Source organism: Camelina sativa, chromosome 1 (assembly GCF_030686135.1).
Source record: "Camelina sativa cultivar CO46 ecotype springtype chromosome 1, ASM3068613v1".
NCBI lineage: Eukaryota > Viridiplantae > Streptophyta > Magnoliopsida > Brassicales > Brassicaceae > Camelina > Camelina sativa.
The window spans coordinates 13160941-13183973 of record NC_141880.1 but is presented as its reverse complement, the minus strand read 5'-3'; the positions used below and the strand labels follow the sequence as shown (position 1 = coordinate 13183973).

Sequence of the window (23033 nt, the reverse complement as noted above, 5' to 3'; positions counted from 1 at the left end):
TATAGATATTGATAGTAGAAAAAAATAGCGCAACTTTGGTAAGTGTTATCTTTGATAAATTTTTAAAAATGAATCTCTATAATAGCGTTTTTAAAACGCTAATCCTAAAAATATGTAAGCGGGAACTAAAAATTATTATTTATGCCAAATAATTAGTAAAAATTGACCAAAACTTACTCTTTTCCCTCTATACACCTAGAAAGTTTAGAGTCTTTTAACAAAAAAAATATTAGGAGTTGAAAAAAGAACCTTCAAACCTAATAATCCCCTAAACCCAGGTCTTCCTCTTGTCTTCGCCGATGCCGATGGCCAGCCCAAACTGTGAAGCTCCTCTTCTACAGTTCTCCTCATCGTCTTGTCCAAGCTAATCTTTCTCAAGTTTTGTTCTGTTTTCTACACTCTTCATGACCATGGAAATTTGCAAAACCAAATCGAGACCTCTACGGCGATACCGTCTTTCAACATGTCGATATGGCTTCTTTAGATAATCTAAACAGTCAGGAGATCAATGAAGATCTGCACAATCAGCAACTCGCCGCCGGTTATGCAACTCCTGAAAACCCTAGATCTACACATATCTTCTTGTCTTCGTTTCCAAATCCTTCTTCTCCGTCATCTCCATATTAGTTAGGGTTTGTGTTGACCGGTAATTCCTCATATCTCTCTGCCTCTCAATCTCGTCTTTTCCTGTAATTTTAAGGGTTTCAACTCTGTTTTCTCATTGTTGTTGTAGGATATCTCTCTTATTTTGCATCGTGATTGCACTTGAGATTCGTAATTGGTTTTTGGTTAATTTTCCTCTTTGATTGCGAGTTTTGGATTTTGAAGGCCTGTGTAAGTTATTCAACATTTTGCCATTCTCTAGCTTACCAAAAGATGTATCTTTTGACTTTGAAGTAAAATGGATAGATACAAGAGAGTCAATAAACCGAAGCTTGAGTCTCCGATTAACGAGAATGAGATCCGTATCACCAGTCAAGGCCTTATCCTAATTTGTGTTGTGTAGTTGCAGGTTGAAGCTGATTACGTGATGAGCTTTAGGACATGCTCAGTTTATGTATCTTCTAATCTTTGACTTGTTAAGTCTCTTTGTTGGGAACATGTAGGAGTGAGGACCATAAGAAGACAGGTCTTGAGTAAGAATGGGTCTACTAAAACTGGAGGACTTCAAGACTTTGCTACAACTGTTTGCGTTAAACTAGCTTGCTACCTAAAGAAGCAGCAAGTATGCTTTTTCAAAAATACAGGTGAGATTTCTGATGGGATATATTATTTGTTACTCTCTTTCAAATTACAACTGACGTATACGTACTACCATCAAACTCAAACCTTGCTGGGAGAAGGTAAAATCTTAACATGAGAATGCTTGTTTGAGATGGAATCTTGAAATTTTTAAATCTGAAATGGTTGTTAGTCTTGTTTCTTTCTCCATGTGAAATTCCATACGAATGAACACTTGCAGGACATGCTCGGAAATGAGTTTTATGCTGGTGCTTACAAGGTATATTCACTTGGCTTTTAATGTTTTGGTACTATAAAGGGTTGAATCTTTATTTGTCAAGAACTGTTGTTTATTTCAGTTAAGGACGATTCAACATGAATTTAGCTATTTGATCACTAGAGTTCGATAAGTGAGTAGAGCAAGGAATAGCACCAAGCTTGAGTCTTTACCAAAGACTTCTAGATTTGCCAACAAAGTTAGCTCTTCGGTTTGAGAACTTATCTGCAGTTTTTGGTTTTCGTTCTCTTTTTGATTCCTATCAACTGAGTTGGTGTAAATTTGCAGCTTGATCTAGTAGATATCTCCCCAAATTTCGGGTCATACTTTCTTAATTTGCAGCAAGAAAAAGTCTTCAGCAGTGAAACACCATGTGGAGTTTCACAGGGAGAAAGAACCAGAATGGTTGTGTACTGTTGGAAAGCAAAGTGGTTGTGGGATTGTGCGGGAAGAAGAAGTAGAGATCAGCTGGTGACCTATTAAGCAAGAAGAGGAGCATTTAGATATAGATTAGAGTAGAGTAGCGTAGTTGATGTTTTTGTATAAGATTTGGTTTGGATTAATATTTGTAAGACTTGATATGTTTTTATGGACTTTCTATTTATATTTAAATTTATATTGTTTGACAAAGTTTAATATATATACATATATATATATATATAAATATATAAAATATAAAATGCAAAATATATTATAGCAACAATATATAGCTACCGTTGACAAAACCATAGTACAAATATTTCGTAACTATTAATTATAATATAACAAATAAAAAATGCTACTAATAATTTTAATATTGTGATAACAAGACGCAATTATAAAGTGACAAATAATAGCATAGGAAAAAAACGCTATTACGCTCCCTCTAAGATAGCACCGGCAAAGACAGCGTTTACAAAATCGCTATCTAAACGATATAATAGCGTTTTTTGTGTGCTAAAAATACGCATATTTCTTGTAGTGGATGTCAATCTTATTCAAGACAAGAGGACTGGTAAATCAGGGTTTTGTATTTTCTGCGTATGAAGATCAAAGAAGTACCACTCTTGTTGTTGGTTATTGAAGCTCTTCTTTTGATGACTCTTGCACATTTTATGTGGATTTTGGTGTTGTAATTTATTGTTTGAAGCTTTTTCGGTTAGTTTTTGTGATTGCTGTAATTTGAATGGAGCTGAAGTGTTGGCGCAGGTCATTAGGTTGGATAAACCATTGTGGCAAATATGTTAAGTGAGAAGAAGATGATGAAGAGTATGCAGACCTTTTGAAAGGGGAAAGTGTACTCGTGAGTTTCTTGCATCGTGTTTACATGCAATCGATCTTGAATAAACCCTTTTATGTCGTGAGGTTCACTAAGAAGCAAAACTTGGATAAATAAAGATGGACATCCTCCACGCAAATAAGTTGTACTTCTCCACAAACATTCATAATTGAAACCTAAAACCAAAAATATTAACAATGAACATTGTTAAAAACTATATTAATAATGACTTTTTTTTAATTACAAACACATATAAAATTATCCCGAAATAAGAAAAATAAAAATATAATATAAACAATCCCGAGGCGTAGCACGGGTACTATCCTAGTAATGGTATAATAGTTGTAAGCCTATTGCATACGTCGACGCCAATAACCTCACAACCAATCAAGAAAATTTTAAAGTAAATTACATAATTTTTTTCTTATGTATATTACCAAATTCTACTAACATTGATGCCTATTCTTATTGTTTTTGGTTTCAGGAAAACACTTGATCACAAGTCGGCTTATTGATTCATTCACAAAGAAATATATAGATTTTATAAATGTTATTTACTTAACTAGGACTCAGACCCACCGCGATGTCGCGGGGAAGTATTTTAGAAAAAGTGAATAAATTTAAAATTTAAAACTATACATTATGAAATCATTTGAAAGTAATAGAATAGTTTGAATACATAAACATTAAACATAAACTGTTACTAAAAACACAACCATCAAAATGAAAACTTATAAACAAAGAATATTATGTAGAATAGACGTAACTTTGCAAAAAATATTGTTTAAAGTATTATAAATAGATAAAATATTTTATGGAGAATTATGGTAAAGAGGTACAATTTAAAAAATTATAATGACAAATTGATCTTAACTGAGAATATTAAATTAATGGTTGTAATGAGTAAATGTAATTTTTATTAATTAATTATAATTAAATATGTATTTAATAATGAGGGATATTATATCAAACAAAAATTGAAATTAAAATACACAACTTTCAAAAACATGATAAAATAAATTTTAAATTTTAAATTTTTTTTTAACAAAAGTTACAATAAATAGACCCAACTGTAAATTCTATAGTAAGTTTTATTAAATTCTAATAGTAAAGTTTGCCAACAGAAGAACACTGGTCCGCAACCACTGAAGCAATCTCTACGAGCAAATTGATGATGACGAGGAAGGTCATTGCAATGGAACACCGGCTTCTATTTTTCACTATCGGCTTGTTAGGCTTCACAATCTTCATGACTTTGAGAAAGATCTTCCCCACAAACACACTCTCATCCCTGAACATATTACATCAATATTACATGGATGTGGTTTTTAAACAATTTGAATGAATGATAAAGAAGAAGAAGAAGAAGAAGTAGTGGAACCTTGCATACATCCGGCCAGGTAGCGCAGCAATTTTGGTTACAGCATCGACCCATCTAACCGCCTCTTCCTTGCCAATTTTAAATCTAGCGAAGACTTCATCGGCTACTACATGGCAAGGCTCTGTGTCAAGGAACACCGGTATGATAACTTGTCCGGCGGTTCTTTCCCCCTTTATGATCGTCTCAAGCTTTTTCAAATTCCAATACCGTCGACGTTTTATTAAAGTAGCACTGAAGACAATCACTAAAACCTTGGATTCTTCTATTGCTTGAACGTCAACATGCTCACTTTGTCTGGGACTGTTGGAGATATCTTCAAAGACTTTTATCTGCCGACTGAGTAGAGCCGCTAATAATAATGAAGAAAAGCGAGTTCCACTAGAATCTCGGCAAAAGATGTAAACGTCATCCCGGAAAACCATGACGACTTCTGTTCTGGATATGTTTCAATCATCCATCCATATATATATAACCCCACTAACAACAACCGCGTTGGACTATTAATTTATTTGTGCATCTCTTTTCTTGGGAGGTTCTGAATGAAAAATACCGTATAAACTTCCCGTTAGTCAACTAAACTATTATTAAAACTAGCTAGGACTCACACCCCCCCTCTCCCGATGTCGCGCGGAAGTATTTTAGAAAAAAGTAAATAAATTTAAAACTTAAAACTATACATTATGAAATCATTCAAATGTAATAGAATAGTTTGAACACATAAACATTAAACATAAACTATTACTAAAAACACAACCATCTAAATGAAAACTTATAAACAAAAAATATTATATAGAATAGACGTAATTTTGCAAAAAAAACATTGTTTAAAGTATTATAAATATATAATATATTTTTATGAAGAATTGTGGTAAAGAGCTATAATCAAAAAAATCATAATGACAAAGTGATCTTAACTGAGAATATTGAATTAATGGTTGTAATGAGTAAATGTAATTTTTATTAAATAATTATAATTAAAATGTATTTAATAATGAGTGAAACTATATAAAAAAAATTGAAATTAAAATACACAACTTTCAAAAACATGATGAAATAAATTTTAAATATAAAAATAGTTTTTAAACGAAAAGTTACGATAAATAGACGCAAATGTAAATTATATAGTAAGTTTTATTAAATTTCTATATTGCTATAATCATTTCTAAAATTTTAGTTAGATTATAGAATAACATTGAATATTAAATATTATTATTCAAATGATTAAAATTAAACATAAAACGGAAAATTTGTTTCAACAAACTATGATTTGTTAGTTATTGATGAAGAGACAATTATATAGAAAGTTCAAAATACATGACTATTTAAATAGACATACCTATTATAACGAAAAGTTATGATGAAAAAATATGAATAAAATCTAGTGAAAAGACACAACTCTACAATGAACAGATACAACTATTTGAGTGAAAAAAAACAAAAAAAAAACAATTTTTCACAAAAAATACTACAAAAAATCGCAATTGTTGTTTGTATTTATTCAGATTGTTATTATTACTTTTAAATATTAAATATTAAAATATTGTTTTAACGAAAGTTATGATAAATAGACGCAACTTTAAATTCTATATTAAGTTGTATTAAATTTCTCTATTGCTATAATCATTTCTAAAATTTTAGTTATATTATGGAATAACGTTAAATATTAGATATTAATATTCAATTATTTAGATTCAACATAAAATGAAAAATTTGTTTCAACGAACTTATTGGTTACTAATGAAGAGACAAATATAAAAAGAGTTCAGAAGACATGACTATTTAAATAGACACACATCAATGACGTCATACACCTATTAGAACGAAAGTTGTGATGAAAAAATATAAATAAAATATAGTGAAAACTGCTTTTAAATAGAAGACATCTTTATTACCATATTGAAAATGTCAAATTCAAAAACTCACTATATATCTAACCGTTGAAAAAAACTCTAGGTATTTTTATTAAATTTTTATATTTAAAATTAACTACAAATTGTAAATTAGATTCATCATTCCAAAAATCTTTTGTTAAATCAAGAATTGGAGAAATTTCTTTACTTTTAAAAGAATGAATGTTAAAGAATAATTTAGAAAGCTGTAAAAACTGTTGAGATTGAAAATTTATATTATTTTGTGTCATAGCAAAAAAATGAAAACAGTTCAAACAGACAAATATAGATATAGATTTCAAAAGATACGAATGTTCCAATAAACACAACCCTACAGTGAACTGTTGTAACATTTCATAAATAACCGTTTTAATGAACCATCACGACTTTTCGGAAAATATCCAAAAAGTACGATTGAAAAAACACAACTGTTGATCGCATTTATTCGGATTGTTATTATATATAAATTACTATGATTTTTTTTAACTAAAATGTTGCTTCTTTAATTTTTTAGCAACATTAAGATTGTTTAGCAACAGTTTAGCAACATTACTAAGATTGTTTTCCAATTAATTATAAGGAAGCATAGTAATTTTAATATGTTGCTTCTTTAATAGATGAAAAATTATCAATATAACATAATTTCACTTTTTGAAAAATTATCAATATAACATAATTTTAAAGTAATTAACCAAATTTTTAAAATTTAGCTCCTAGAGTTGACCGGAGAAGTAACCAGAAATTTATATATATATTACAAAAAAAAAGCATAAACAGTTTTCAAGTATGAGATACAAAAAGATTTGACTTGCAATGTTCTGAATCGTTTTCAAGTACGAGCGTGTAAAGACCAATGAAATCATTCAAATGTAATAGAATAGTCTGAACACATAAACATTAAACATAAACTATTACTAAAAACACAACCATCTAAATGAAAACTTATAAACAAGAAATATTATATAGAATAGACGTAATTTTGCAAAAAAAACATTGTTTAAAGTATTATAAATATATAAGATATTTTTATGAAGAATTGTGGTAAAGAGCTATAATCAAAAAAATCATAATGACAAAGTGATCTTAACTGAGAATATTGAATTAATGGTTGTAATGAGTAAATGTAATTTTTATTAAATAATTATAATTAAAATGTATTTAATAATGAGTGAAACTATATAAAAAAAATTGAAATTAAAATACACAACTTTCAAAAACATGATGAAATAAATTTTAAATATAAAAATAGTTTTTAAACGAAAAGTTACGATAAATAGACGCAAATGTAAATTATATAGTAAGTTTTATTAAATTTCTATATTGCTATAATCATTTCTAAAATTTTAGTTAGATTATAGAATAACATTGAATATTAAATATTATTATTCAAATGATTAAAATTAAACATAAAACAAAAAAAAAACAATTTTACATAAAACGAAAAGTTACGAGAAATAAACCCAACTGTAAATTGTATATTAAGTTATATTAAATTTCTCTATTGCTATAATTATTTCTAAAATTTTAGTTAGATTATAGAATAACGTTGAATATGACATATTAATATTCAATTATTTAGATTCAACATAAAATAAAAATTTTGTTTCAACGAACTTGTTGGTTATTGATGAAGAAACAAGTATAAAGAGAGTTTAGAAGATATGACTATTTAAATAAACACACGTCAATGACGTCATACACATGTTAGAACGAAAGTTTTGATGAAAAAATATAAATCAAATATAGTGAAAAGACACAACTCTATAATGAAAAGATACAACCGTTTGATTTTTTAAAAAACAAATAAAAACAAAAAAATTACGAAAATGTACTACGAAAAATCGCAACTGTCTGCACTTGATTATACATAATAATCCATATAAACTGCTTTCAAATAGAAACATCTTTATTACCATATTGAAAATGTCAAATTCAAAAACTCACTATATAATCCATCTAACTGTTGAAAAACAACTCTAGGTATTTTTATTAAAATTTTATATTTAAAATTAACTAAAAGTTGTAAATTAGATTTATCATATCAAAAATCTTTTGTTAAATCAAGAATTGGAGGGAATTTTTTACTTTTAAACGAATGAATGCGAGAGAATAATAATTTAAAAAGTTGTAAAAGCTGTTGAGATTGAAAATATATTATTTTGTGTCTTGACAAAAAAATGAAAACAATTAAAACAGACAAATATATATAGATTTCAAAAGATACAAATGTTCCAATAAATACAACTCTATAGTGAACTGTTATAACTTTTCATAAATAACTGTTTTAATGAATCATCATAATTTTTCAGAAAATATCCAATATGTATTTTCTTTGTAAATACAAATGTTAGTCGTATTTATTTGGATTATTATTATATATAGATTTATGTCAGTTTTCTTTTCAAATACATTGTATTCTGATTTTTTTTCTTTCTATTTCCATATATTATAGTTCAGCCGGTCAAAGTGCGAGATTTTATCTCCAAATGCAATGTATGTTTATCATGTATGGTGTTATAAATATTTTTTTAATTCATTTATGTTTATTAGTATGGTGTTATAAATAATTTTTTTTATTCATTTATGCCTACGGGAATTGTCTTCTAATTTCATATTAATTAATACACCATTTAAAGCATATAATAGATGCGTTGCACAAAAAAAAAAGCATATAATAGATGCTAATTCCCGTGGAAATTTTAGTGGTGGTAAGGATAAGTTACAAGTGTAAAGTTTTTTTACAACTACAATATAATAGATATTGTCTTAAACGAGTGATTTTCACAAAACTGTCATTTTATGATTATTTAAATCGTGAAGTATTTTTACTTTATTAGTGAGAAGTTTACGAATAACATGATTTTTTTTTTTTTTTTAATTCAGTTTCACGCATTGATTATGTTTCGATTTTATATATAGAGGAAACATGCATACTTAACATCAAAGGTTGAAAAACAATAGTTGAAGATAAAATTTTGCCAAAATGTGAACAGAACAGAAAATTGGAAATATCTTTTTTTTTTGATGTCTCAGTTTAAAACTAAAACGAAAACACAATAGAATGACAGTTTGTGATAAGACGAAACCAATAATTGCATTAAAAAATAAGAAACTTTGTGATACATAAGTAACATTTAGAAATTCCTAGAAGCCAAAGAAATACCAACCTATATAATCCATTAGATATAAAAAAATTTGTCATAGTAAATTAAAAGCTTGGGATCCATATGAATTATAATAACTTCAGAAGTTGAGAAAACAAGATTGGATGGGTTAGTAATATTTTCAAAATTTTCCATACAGCGATTTACTTTTAATAAAGGTACAATACGGGAACGGTAATTCAAAAATTTAAAAATATTATTTACTGTTATTTCAGATAAAATATAAGACAAGAATTTTGGATAACGAGATGTATTTAATAATATGGATATTTAAATTTATGTAGTCTGTCGGTGGATCTCACAGATTTTCAGGTTATTTGCAAGGTTTTTAAAATAAACAAAATATCAAATGATATATATCATTATCTAATATTTCAGATACATATTATCTAATATATATATAGTATTAAAATATTATAATAATTTGTAATAGTAATAAACAGGCCAAATGCAGATATTTAACTTTTGGAGTTTGAGGGACGGATTTTACAAATAAATAAATATTATACTCGTTAGGGGGCTTAGCAATCGCCTATCGGGATATGTTTGACTCACTTACCAATTTCAGTAATGTGGTTCCTGAATTTATAATCTTTTATGTTTTTATCTGTTAAATAATTCACGACTTTAATACAATTTTGATCATTTATTAATCCCGTTCATGTTTGATTCAGGTATGTCGTTTGGTGAATCCTCAAATTATTGCTGAAATCTTTATTATATATTTCAAACATCACAAAATGAATAAAACCAAACTAATATAAATTTAAACTATAAATGTTATAACAAATAAATATATTTATAAATATAACTCATACGTACATAATATATTACAGATTTTATAGTAAACTTAGTCTTTAAAATCAATCCCACACTTATGTGTGGTTCCATACCTAGTATATTTCAAAGAACTTCGCATGGCGGAGTGGTCCAAACTCATTACGGGTATTAAATTTTCGACAGCCTATGTAGCAATATCTCATCTGTTGTTTGTCGATGATAGTCTTTTCTTCTGTCGGGCCACGAAGGAGTAGTGCGAGTGATACTAGGATTTTTGTGTCTATCCTAGCAGGTTCAATTAACCTTATGCATTGTCGTACTCAAGATGTCAATCCAAATGGGATTATGCTAATCACAAAAAATGCAATTAAGATAGAACAAGTTAAGCCAATTCAGATATGGGGGTGGTATCTATCAACCTAATGAAGCAGAAATAAAATGCAATAAAGTAAATAACTAATAAAATTAAATTAACAAGATTAGCAGAATTAACTCATAAGCATAAGTAGACAAGAGCAAACTAGAACAGAACAACGCATAAACAAGAAAGTAAACTGGTGCTCGACCTAGCACTCGATCGAGCATGGTATGAACCAAAGTCGAATGCATGGTAGAGTGATGCAGAATAGAAGATTAAATTTAAAACTAAAAGCAGAAACAATTAAGCAGAAAAAGACAAGTAATTAAATGCAAGAAACAGAAGCAAACAAGTAGCAAATAGATTCTAAGGACAGGAATTATTGGTTGGTATTAAACTTGATCTATCTAGGTTGCTTAACAAACCTCAATCAACATGAGCTATCTCTAGACAATGATCTTAATAACTCACTAATCCACTCTCATGACAAAGTGATCAAGTTACAGTAACATCCTAACCCAACTCTCATTGGTGAAACCATACTGAACATGCATTACGAACCAGACCATTATTTGTCAAAAACCACCTTATACAACCAATCTCTTGGGATAAGCATGATAATCTCCAGTATTAGTTTTATCTAATAACCTAAACATTGGTGTGATGCAAGGAAGCTTAATATCTATTCTTACCCTCTCAGATATAAGAACAGCTTAGAGCACATCTAAGCCAAAAGAGATATATTATCAAACAAGCTTAAACATCCTAAACAAACTAAATTCTCTTCCAACCTAACCACTCCTTAAGAATCTACCTCTACTCAGAATCTAATAAATGAGATTTAAAAACACAAACCCAGAAAACGATGAAACAGAAATAATCAAAAAGATAATGATAAAATAAGCAACTTTGTAGAAAAAATCAAATAAAAATACTTACAGGATCAAACGTTATAATTATTACAAAATTTGGTGGTTAGACCTAAAAAAACGAGCTTGTTCTGTGGTCAGGGGTAAGAGGCCTATTTATAGAAAAGAATGGAAGCCCTAGTTAGCTAGGAGACAAAATAGAGAGCTGGTGGTTGAAACGACCCGACCCGTTTTTTATAGATAATAAATAATAATAATAATAATAATAATAATAATAATAATAATAAATACTCTACAACTAGTGCTCCCATACACACTAGCCACCTAACCACAACACACAACCGCGGATAACATAAACCATAACAATAAACCAATCATTAGCCAATAATTAAATAACCAATAATCAAGTACAACAATTCCGATATCAAACAACAGGAAACAAGAAACCACCAACCTAACAAGTTCTAAAGACCCAACTCTAGCAACCTAACAATGCCAGATAACATCCAATCGAGTCCCTAAAACATCCTCCTCTACATTGCCTTGATTCCATGATCACACTTTGCCTTTACCTGCAACACAAACACAAATTGAGATGCATGAGTATTTGATAAACAATCAATGAGGCAATCCTCCCATCTACTGGGCTATACACACAAGCAACAGTGATACCAATGTTCCAAACAATCAACAAACAAAACATAGAAACCAGGAAAACAAACATCATCTCGCTTAGCCCTGGGCATTCGGGTTCTCGAACTCGACCGTGTTCGGGTTTTCGGGTTTTTAGGTTTAGACATATAAAACCCGTTTGGGTTTTTTATACTATCGGGTCGGGTTTGGGTAATTCGGGTTTACCCAAACTCAAACAACCCATGAACAAAAAAAAAAAAAAAAACTAATTTTTATTTTTTTATAAATTTTAGAACACTTGTATATATATATATAAATATTTAACGTTTCACATTATAACAAAGTAACTAACATGGCAAAATAGTTAAAGATACACTCTTAAATGCTCAAGGTAATGGGTTCAAATCCCTCTAGATGCATATTTTTACATTTAATTCAGATTAGTTCGGGTGGACATTCCGGTTCGGATATTACCCGAACCCGATCGGGTATCTGAACCTCAGAGGTAATGAACCCAATTGGGTTTTACACAAAACCCGACCCAAACCCCCTACTTCGGGTCGGGTTCGGGTTCGGGTTTTGGGTTCAGGGTAATATGCCCAGGCCTAATCTCGCTGGAAGAGAGGTGTCGACCGACACTGGACTTGGTGTCGACCGAAACTACCCCTCAGTGTCGATCGATGCAGTTTTGCTGATGTCGACCGATACCATTTGGTGTCGATCGACACTCCCTCTGCAACCACGATCCGCTCGAAACCGAGAATCTCTTTCCCAACCTCCTCCAAATCGCCAAATACTCAAAACCCAAGTCATATACATCCATAGGAACCTGTAGCAACCAATCACAACAAGAAGAACACACAAAACAACAAAGAAGCAAGAACAAGGAATCAAATGCTTAAATTAGTCATGGTCATGCACTCACCTTAAGAAGTGATTCACGAAAATAAAAACAACCATATGAGAGGCTCTCCAATATCCAAGAACAATCAAACTTGCTCCTACAACCAATCACAACAACAAACAAACAATGAAAACAAACTGCTAGAAAAAAAACATAAAAGAACAACTTCACAAGTGAAACCACGAAATCAAAACGAACTGTTAACTTTCTAATCCCTCCGGTGATAAGCAAGATCTACACGTGCAGAAGCTTCCCACAAAATTTCAGAACAATCAGATCTCAGGTGAAACCGTAATCGATCCCGAAACACCCGCTGGTCTCAATCCGCGACTGAGACAAAACGTCCCACTAAACTGCCAATATCTCCTAAAATATTAGCCCAAATTCACTTCTGTAAAAAGGAGAGTGTACGAAAATCTCTTAGCTACAACCCTACCAAATATCAATACCTTTCGAAACGATTTGTCCCGTCGGAGCCTCCTTCTCCCAAATCCTGACAGTTCTATTTCTCTTTTTACTCTAAGGAAAATGTTGATTCTCTTCTCCTTCTCCTTTAAACCAAATAACCAAGAGTTATCTCTGAAAATCTCTCCCTCCCTCTGATGAAAATGTCGAAAAAAGCACAAAAGAAGAGAGGAGGCGTGACTTTGAGGGAGATTAAAGGTTTTTGGTTTAATTTGATTAAACCAGGATTTAATTAAACCAAAAATCAATTAAAATCCAATCCTTTGGTTTATTCAACACATCCCAAATTTATTCCCGAAACACGGATGTTACAGTGGTAAGTGATCGACCATGTGCTCGGTCGAGTGGTTTGTCAAGTAGCTCCGGTCGTAGATCTGGTATGATATCCGTTCAGTAAAATCATGATAATTCTTTCACCACAACTCCGATCGGCCTGCAACCACCGGCATTGGATACATAACTCGACTGTGTACAACTTTCATGAAGAACGCTGAAGCTGAATGCCAACGGAAGATCTTTAGTCTAGTCGATCTTTGAGGGACTTGTCTTGAATCCGACCGAGTGTTCTTTGGCAAACGGTCGAGTATATGCTCGACTACATGGTCGAGTGATTGCTTTCCTCCTCTTTTGAGCCTTATTCCCTTGCTAGATGTTTCCTTCTGATCACAACTTCTCCTTGGTGCTTCCAAAGTACCTAATTCACCTATTTATGCACACAACAAATATGCAAATGCAATGCAAATTCTATCATAATGCATAAACTGAGAATAAAAGACATAAATGTGCTAAAAATTACTCTAAACAATGCAAACCATGAGATAAATGCATGCTAAAAGATGGTAAAATATATAGTTATCAACTCCCCCAAACTTAGTCTTTGCTTGCCCTCAAGCAAACAATCAAGACATAAGAAGGAAGAGAAGTTTGAAGATGGGAACTCATAACCAAAGAGTAATAACAAAGGATTCAGACCACAATCCTTAAATGCAATTCAATGGTGCAAAGAATCAGTCAAAGTGTTTACAAATATTTTTCTAAGCTTATCACAATGCACCATTCTAGTTCAGCTCCTATCTATTAGTATAGACTTGCAATCCCATTGAACATCTCTTTCACATTCATTAAAGTATTTGGTATAACCTCGCAAATGGAACATGAATCAAGCTCAGTTGGTTTAAGGTTAAGGCTTTTGAAGGTAGGCTGATAATGGTGTTTTTGAGGTGGTTAACTCTCAAACAAGAAGGAGTAATATACAGTTGTGAAACCAATCTAAGACTGAGAACAATTTAGGCATACAAAGCTTAGCTCTTAATGTTCTACCCACCTAAAAGCTTTTACACCCTTTTCTCATCCTTCTTTTCTTTCTTTTCAACCCAAAAACTCAAACTTTGATCTTTTTGTATATCTCTAAGGCTATTCTTTATATTAAACACTAGCTCATTTTCTTTCTTATTCTTTCTTTGCTATACTTCCAATCTTATTTGACTTTTCTTTACTCTTTTCTTTTTGATTCTAGGAGACTATAACAAGATTTTCTATCCCTTTTCTTTGAGACTTAGAGCTTATAACCAAACTTAACCTTACAGACCTTTCTTTTATTTTCTTTTGACTAAGTAAACCTTTATTTCCCTTTTTATTATCTCTTGCTACCAAACCTGAACCCCAATAAACATTCTAACCACCTATTTATTTTCAAACCAGTCCTATTAGCTAGTTCTAATGATTCCAAACCTATCTAAAGCAAGAGCCAGTTCTTTGTCGTTCTCAATACTCTCAAGATTCCACAACCTATAGCATTATCAACAAATAGGCCTCACTAAAAAAAATCAATACAAGGCTTGAAAGAAAAGGCTGGGTTTCAAGGTATGGCAAGAGATTGGGTTAAATGAATAGAGTGGTAAAAAGAGAGTGTTAACCCAATTCAATGTTCCATGAGCTAGCATTCATAATCCATAAGCAAGATATTTAATGATAAGATTAAAGTCCAATATTATAGAGATGCAAAAAATGATCAAACAAGTTTCACACAAGAAGGAGATGCTTTCAAATGACACAATATGCTTTAAACATAGATTCTTCATTTTTTCCAAAGACTGAACTAGCAACGATGAACTATAAATGAGGGATGTAGGTTCAATCCTAAGAATCAACTTCTAACATGGTAGATTTAATCATTGTTCCCCAATGCATATGTATAGTCCTATATGCAATATGCTAAACACAATCTTAGAATACATTTTTGTAAAGATTTTTTTGAAAATTTTTATGGTTTTTCTATGCCATAGATGAAATGTAAGTACTAATATGATTATGCTAAAAATTTGAAATAAGAAACAGAAAACAACATCAAATGTCATCTCAAACCCTCCCCCAAACTTAATTTACACAGTCCCTTGTGTAAGAGAAATTTGGAAGAGGATTTAAGAGTCAAAACAAAATAAAACATTAAATGCAATGGTATAGACAATGGTTAGGTGAAAGTGGTACCTCAAGGCTGCTGGAGAAGGTGGGGAATCGATCTCTTACCCGGACAGGCGCTCGGTCGAATGCCTGGTCGAGTGAGGTCCCAATCCTTCCTTTCTTCCTCTGATTAAACTCTCTTGCTTCCCTGACCACCAAAACACTAAAACAAAATCAAAATAACAAAAACTTAAACCAATATATACAAGGATACCTTCGGGACTTCTTCCCTAGTGAGCTTGTTTAAAGTCTCTAAGCTTTACTTGACATACTTTAATGCTATGAGAGGTCATAAAGAGGTGATGAGGTCCCCTCTCTTCCCATAGAACAAAGTAGAGAGTAACATAACTTAATCTAGCACATCTTGAAATCTCAAATGTAGCAAAATATATCCCAATTGGCAACGATGCCAAATTGATACTAGGATTTTTTTGTCTATCCTAGCAGGTTCAATTAACCTTATGTATTGTAGTACTTAAGGTGTCAATCCAAATGGGATTATACTAGTCACAAAAGATGCAATCAAGATAGAACAAGTTAAGCCAATTCAGATATGGGGGTGGTATCTATCAACCTAATGAAGCAGAAATGAAATGCAATAAAGTAAATAACTAATAAGCAGAAGTAAACAAGAGCAAACTATAACAGAACAATGCATAAACAAGAAAGTAAACTGGTGCTCGACCTAGCACTCGATGGAGCATGGTATGAACCAAGGTCGAGTGCATGGTCGAGTGACGCAGAACAGAAGATTAAATTTAAAACTAAAAGCTGAAACAATTAAGCAGAAAAAGACAAGTTATTAAATGCAAGAAACATAAGCAAAGAAGTAGCAAATAGATCATAATGATGAGAATTATTGGTTGATATTAAACTTGATCTATCTAGGTTGCTTAACAAACCTCAATCAACATGAGCTATCTCTAGACAATGATCTTAATAACTCACTAATCCACTCTCATGACAAAGTGATCAAGTTACAGTAACATCCTAACCCAACTCTCATTGGTGAAACCATACTGAACATGCATTACGAACCAGACCATTATTTGTCAAAAACCACCTTATACAACCAATCTCTTGGGATAAGCATGATAATCTCCAGTATTAGTTTTATCTAACTACCTAAACATTGGTGTGATGCAAGGAAGCTTAAGATCTATTCTTACCCTCTCATATAAGAACAGCTTAGAGCACATCTAACCCAGAAGAGATATATAATCAAACAAGGTTAAACATCCTAAACAAACTAAGTTCTCTACCAACATAACCCATCCTTAAGAATCTACCTCTACTCAGAATCTAATCAATGAGATTTAAGAACACAAACCCAGAAAATGATGAAACAGACATAATCAAAAATATAATGATGAAATAAGCATATTTGTAGAAGAAATCAAATAAAAATACGTAAATGATCAAAAGTTATAAAGATTACAAGTTTTGGTGGCCAGAACTAAAAAAACGAGCTTGTTCTGTGGCCAGGGGTAAGAGGCCTATTAATAGGAAAGAAGGGAAGCCCTAGTTAGCTAGGAGACAAAATAGAGAGCCGGTGGTAAGTGCTCGACCATGTGCTCGGTCGAGTGAATGTTCAAGTGGTTTGTCAAGTATCTCCAGTCGTAGATCTGGTATGATATCCGTTCAGTAAAATTGTGATAACTCTTGCACCACAACTCCGATCGGCCTACGACCACCGGAATTGGATAGATAACTCGACTTTGTACAAATTTTATGAAGAACGCTGAAGCTGAATGCCAACGGAAGATCTTTAGTCTAGTCGATCTTTTAGGGACTTGTCTTGAATCCGACCGAGTGTTCTTTTGCAAACGGTCGAGTGTATGCTCGACTACATGGTCGAGTGATTTCTTTCCTCCTATTTTTCACCTTATTCCCTTGCTAGATGTCTCCTTTTGATCATAACTTCTCCTTGGTGCTTTCAAAGTACCTAATTCACCTGTTTATGCCCATAAATATGCAAATGCAATGCAAATTCTATCCTAATGCATAAACTGAGAATAAAAGACATAAATGTGCTAAAAATTACTCTAAACAATGCAAAAAGGAGATAAATACATGCTAAAAGATGGTAAAATATAGAGTTATAAACTCCCCCAAAGGGACAACTGCATTAATTATGCCAAACAAGAGAGAACCAAGGAACATGTGGTCTTGACAAATGCAGAGAATTACACATTTCCTTAGAGTGATATAAGTTATATACCTTGATGTTAATGATACATTGTGGATAGTCACTAACTGTAGAGTGGGGAAGGGTGGTGATAAAACTTAGAACTTGAAGAAAGGAGATCCCAAGACGTCTTGGAGCATCTGCCCCGAGAAAGTGAAGAAGAGATACATAGGGAGTCCATGGATCCCACCAGAAAAATTGACCTCCCCTGTACCCAACTTTAATTTGTGGTAGTTAATAGCTTTGGGTTTCAACTTGAGCAGTTTCCTGAACAACCAAGTGACTGAAGAGCAATTCTCATTTAAAGCCCAGAAAGAAGCAGAAGATAGGTATTTGGTCCGGACCCAAGCCACCCAAATAGATCCTGTCATAAAGTAGAGCATCCACATAAGCTTCAAAGTGCATGTTTCATTCCAAGAAGACCATGAGCGTAAGCTGATGTGTATGATTTTCACTCCAAATCTTTTACCTGAAAAGACCACACGACGACTGATAGTGCACAGTAAATCAGTGTAGTATTTTCGGATCGATCCCACATAGAGTAATAACTAACAAAAATTGAATTAAAAGAGAAAGAACTATGACTAAGACTAAATAAGAGATTGGGGGTATGGTTTTCCTATTATCTATTGCAAATAAAGAAAGCGTAAGTAAAAGCAGTTTAAAACTATAAGACTAAGGCGTTGGGCGTTTGGGAGTCATCTCAGGGTTTTCATCGTTCTAAGCAATATTAGGTGTCAAGCTCTAACAAGTAAATACTAATTTTGGTCTAGGTTCTCAACTACAAAACAGTAATGAACTAGCAAGCTATTTTCATAGAATGAAAGTCTAAAGTCTTTATACTCTGTTACTCAACTCACGTAGGCAATGATGCATGTCAACCTGCTAGTATAACAAGTTCAATACATTCACCAAACTCCGAAACTCAAATTACGCAGGTTACAACGCAAGGTTTCGGTATAACACTAGTTCAGACAAGTAGGATAACGCGTTTAACGCTCCGGTTCTATGGTGATCAATCCAAACACATGCATTAAGATAAAGATGTCCCAAAAGAACTCTAATATAAAACCAAAAGTAAGATCTAACAACCTAAATGAAGCGAATCATGAATTCCCCTTGAATAACCCCATAAAATAGAACAAATTAATGACACTGATATTATAAGAATAACATCAAAAACAATTCAATTAGCAAAAGGGGTTTAAAGGAAACTTCTCTATTTGTCACAAAAGTTATCTTGTCTCCCAAAAGAAATGAAAGTATGAAAGAACTAGAAAGAGTCGGAAGAGAGATGGCGGATCTTCAAAGGCTTCGAGAGGGACAAGAGGTTGCGGCTGCTTCTCTGGTCGTGGATAGGGCGGCTCCAAAAGCTGTTGATGAAGAGCACACCCTGAAACCCTATGTCTTGAAGAGTATTTATAGGGTTTTGTCTAGGATTAGGGTTTTTTCACGGTAGAATGATAGACATGAAGAACCTCTGAGAGAGTGCTAAAATGATAGCCATGAAGAACCTCTGAGGCCAGCAAGACATTCTCTATCAAAAGCCTATCCTTGAAAAAAGTTGTATGATTGGGAAGAATTATGCATGGAAGAATCCGCTTTAGCCTGTCAGACATGATCCAAATAATGACTTTATATATAGTGTTCATGCAAAAGATTGGCATGAAATCTTTCAAATCCTCTGCTCTTCTTCTCTTGGAGATGAGAACCATTGAAATTGCAGTAAAGTTTCTCATATCTCAATAGTGGTAACGTCAGCGGAAAGCAAAGATTTTTGAATGGGAGATAGATGAGGGAATGATTCTTCCTAAGAAAATATTTAAGAAAGGACAATAATATCCTCTAGGGGAACACAAAATGGAAGAGAAATACCTCTCAGCTAGAATGTGCACATCCTCAAAAGATTCTGACCTTGAACCATCAAGCCTAAGAACATATTTAATTGCATTTGAGATATTTATGACCTTCATCATAGTGTGGAAATACCTTGTATTTGAATCCCCCACCCCCATCCATTTTATCCAAGACCGTTTGTAACGCCCCGACCGCCACCTCTCAATGGGCCCCATGTCCACTCCTACTCTATGGTCCCACCTTCCTTAATGGGCCTCACCTCCTCCCACTAGGCCTGTGAGTGCATCAATATCCGCTGGCCGGTTTGCTACGTTGCGGAGGCTTTGAAGACTTATTATTGTCCCTACAAATCACCACATGATCTTTTCCTGTGTTTTGTCCTCACTCGCACAATTCTGACAGTCACTTCCTGGAAGGTCATCTATCATGAGATTACTCCAGCTCAAGCACGCTTAACTCTTGAGTTCTCCCTGAACTCTTGACCGAAAAGATAAGTGCACTTTGGTGACATAGGTGGCAAATCAATTCTTTTAAACCTCTCCACAAGTCTCTGAAACCGGGGTGTCTCAATTCACCCCCACTAACAAATCGCAATGTCCTCGTTGCGCACCAAGACCGTCACCCCAACGGTGTTGAGTCAACTCGACTCCACACTCGTCTGGGTTCAGCCCTGATACCACTTGTAACGCCCCGACCGCCACCTCTCAGTGGGCTCCATGTCCACTCCCAGTCCATGGGCCCACCTTATTTAATGGGCCTCACGTCCTCCCATTAGGCCCGTGAGCCCATCAATATCGGACTACCGGTTTGCTACGTCCGGGAGGATTTAAAGACTTTTTACCGTCCCTACAAATCACCACATGATTTTTTTCCTGTGTTTTGTCCTCACTCCCACAATTACGAAAGTCACTTCCCAGAAGGTCAGCCATCCTGAGACTACTCCAGCTCAAGCACGCTTAACTCTGGAGTTCTCTCAGGACTCTTGACCGAAAAGATAAGTGCACTTTAGTGACATAGGTGGCCAAATCAATTTTTTTTTAAACCTCTCCGCAAGTCTCTGAAACCGAGGTATCACACCGTTGTCTGAAAAAACAATTTTCAGCAAGTCTCAAAGATAGCCAATTCTGCCTCGCAATCGATTCCTGGGGCAAGTTAAGTGGAGAAGGGTCATTGAGAGCCAAACGTTGGAGATGAGTGAGAGCTTGATCCGCTTCTGTCACCCTCTTTTCAATGTCAATGAAACGCTCCTTGATCAAGGATTTTAAGGATTTTTTCAATTGTTAATTTGTGACACAAATCAGAAAGAGTTGAGGCTGATGGACCAGAAAAACTACATGAGTCTGTAACTAACCAAGGAAGGAATGAATCCATTAACCATTAACCAAGGCCTGATCAATCTTTGTAAGGAGAGGTCAAACAACCCAACATCCGAAAAACAATCCCTGAAGCTCCTCATGGCAGCCAGGGGCGAGAGCCATCTTGAAATTTAGAACTTGCTAGACAACAACATTCAACGCTACGTAACCAATTTTGTAAACATTTTCCTTCTTTGAATCCTTCTTCAAATCTCTCTTCGAATCCTTCATGGTTGCATGTTTCATTGCACTCTTTTGTGCTATAACATTTCATCATACATTGCTTGAGTTTTCTTATCTTGTTGATTTCTCCTATATGATTCATAAACAAACATGTTAATAAGATTTTAAAATATGAAAATGGTCAATCGCCATTTTAAGATATATCTTTCCTCCATACACACATATATAATCTCATTTTCTTAAACTAATTTTAGATATAATTTGAGACATTGTAGTACCAAACCAATCACACTGAGTTTCCTACATTTACGAGGAATAAAGAGGAGGAAGAACATTATCATCAACGAAAGTAATAGAAGAGATGTGTCTAGAGAGCAAAATTTAGAAAAAAGAAAATTCAAAATTAATAAAATCGAATATCAGAGGAATATATCTTGTCTTCTTTAATAAAAAAATTCAACATTTCTTGTTAAATTTAATATCTTTCTGATTTACCTTTTGGTTTAATGATATTCTAATATTTTATTGAGAAGGATTAATGTTGGTCTTGTGTGTGTGGGTGTTTATATAGAACGATTAATACTGGTCTTGTGAGTTGTGTGTGTATATTAAACACACACACATATGTACATATTAACAGATCTTCCATATTATGTAATATATAATTGAATTGTCCATAACGACGATTTGGTTTGTACAATTCCGAGTCCTCACGAGCGCCTGGTTGGCACGCCAATTTTAAACTTTTTTTTTTGGTAGGACCAATTTTCATCTTTTTAGAAAACTAGAGAATCATATGACTGACTTCTCCATCGACCACACCTCTCTCTTCGCCAGTACGATATCTCTCTATCTCTATCTAGCTCTTCCTCGAAATTGTTAACCGCAATTTCCTTCCATGAAGCGTTAGATATGTTTGTTGTTTTTGCATATTTCATAATTGTCGTGTTTCCGTTTTGTACAGTGGCGGATATAAATGTCTTATGGGATGTTGAGGAATGCCCCCGTTAGTAATGATCTAAACGCTCGTTTTGCGGGAGGACGACATTGCCTAAAGCCAAAACCAAGCTGTTCATGACGACATTGCCTAAAGCCAAAACCAAGCTGTTCATGTTCCATGGCAGAGTCATCAGCCTCGTCAGACAAAACTGCAGGCGTTTGAAGAGGCTCTGAAACAGACACTAGTAAAGCCACAGACGTCGCATGCAAAACAGAGGATGGCTGAGTTGTATGCATCAATGCATCAGACTCTGTATCAGATAATGTATCATAAATTGCAAGTGTATGCAAAGTAGGATCTGAAACAAATAGTGGAGCAGAGTCATAGTCGACGAGTGGTGTAGGGGCTTAGACACTTCTAACGAGATTAGTGTGATCGTTGTAACGCTCCGACCGCCACCTGGACCCTATGTCCACTCTCATCCATTAGCCAACTTTTTTTAATGGTCCTTACGTTCTCTCAATAGGTCCGTGAGCCCATCCATATCTGACGGTCGGTTTGCTACGTGCAGGAGGCTTTAAAGACTTGTTACCGTCCCTACAAATAACTACATGATTTTTTCATGTGTTTTGTCCTCACTCGCACAATTCTGACAATCACTTGTCGGAAGGTCACTGTAGTGACCCTCACTACAGGATAAAATTTTGATAAGAACCATGACCAAAGAGCCTGAAAAGAACTTAGAAAGAAGGCAAGGGAGAAAGATAGAAGAATTACTGAAGAAGTGTATGAGGAAATGTTGATGGTTCGGTAAATGGCCAATGGCCATTACCGGATGCGCCTACCATCGA

General features: G+C 33.3%; 1 protein-coding gene and 1 long non-coding RNA gene across 3 annotated transcripts; one reads left to right on the top strand and one right to left on the bottom strand.

The window, feature by feature from the left end:
• The first annotated feature begins 231 nt into the window (after positions 1-231).
• LOC104790413 (uncharacterized) lies at positions 232-2128 on the top strand. Of its 2 annotated transcripts, XR_015561867.1 has the most exons (7): positions 232-646; positions 734-834; positions 910-1012; positions 1107-1247; positions 1463-1501; positions 1581-1697; positions 1787-2128. It is a non-coding gene; the product is annotated as an uncharacterized LOC104790413 (long non-coding RNA). The 2 variants fall into 2 exon arrangements; XR_015561868.1 differs by lacking the exon at positions 910-1012.
• Positions 2129-3656: 1528 nt separating this feature from the next.
• On the bottom strand, positions 3657-4647 carry LOC104790403 (toll/interleukin-1 receptor-like protein). The gene is made up of 2 exons (XM_010516156.3): positions 4138-4647; positions 3657-4047 (listed from the first exon to the last, which is right to left on the bottom strand). Exons 1-2 carry the CDS (start codon positions 4557-4559, stop codon positions 3858-3860), a joined length of 612 nt encoding a protein of 203 aa, XP_010514458.1. The 5' UTR covers positions 4560-4647; the 3' UTR covers positions 3657-3857.
• Positions 4648-23033: the final 18386 nt, after the last annotated feature.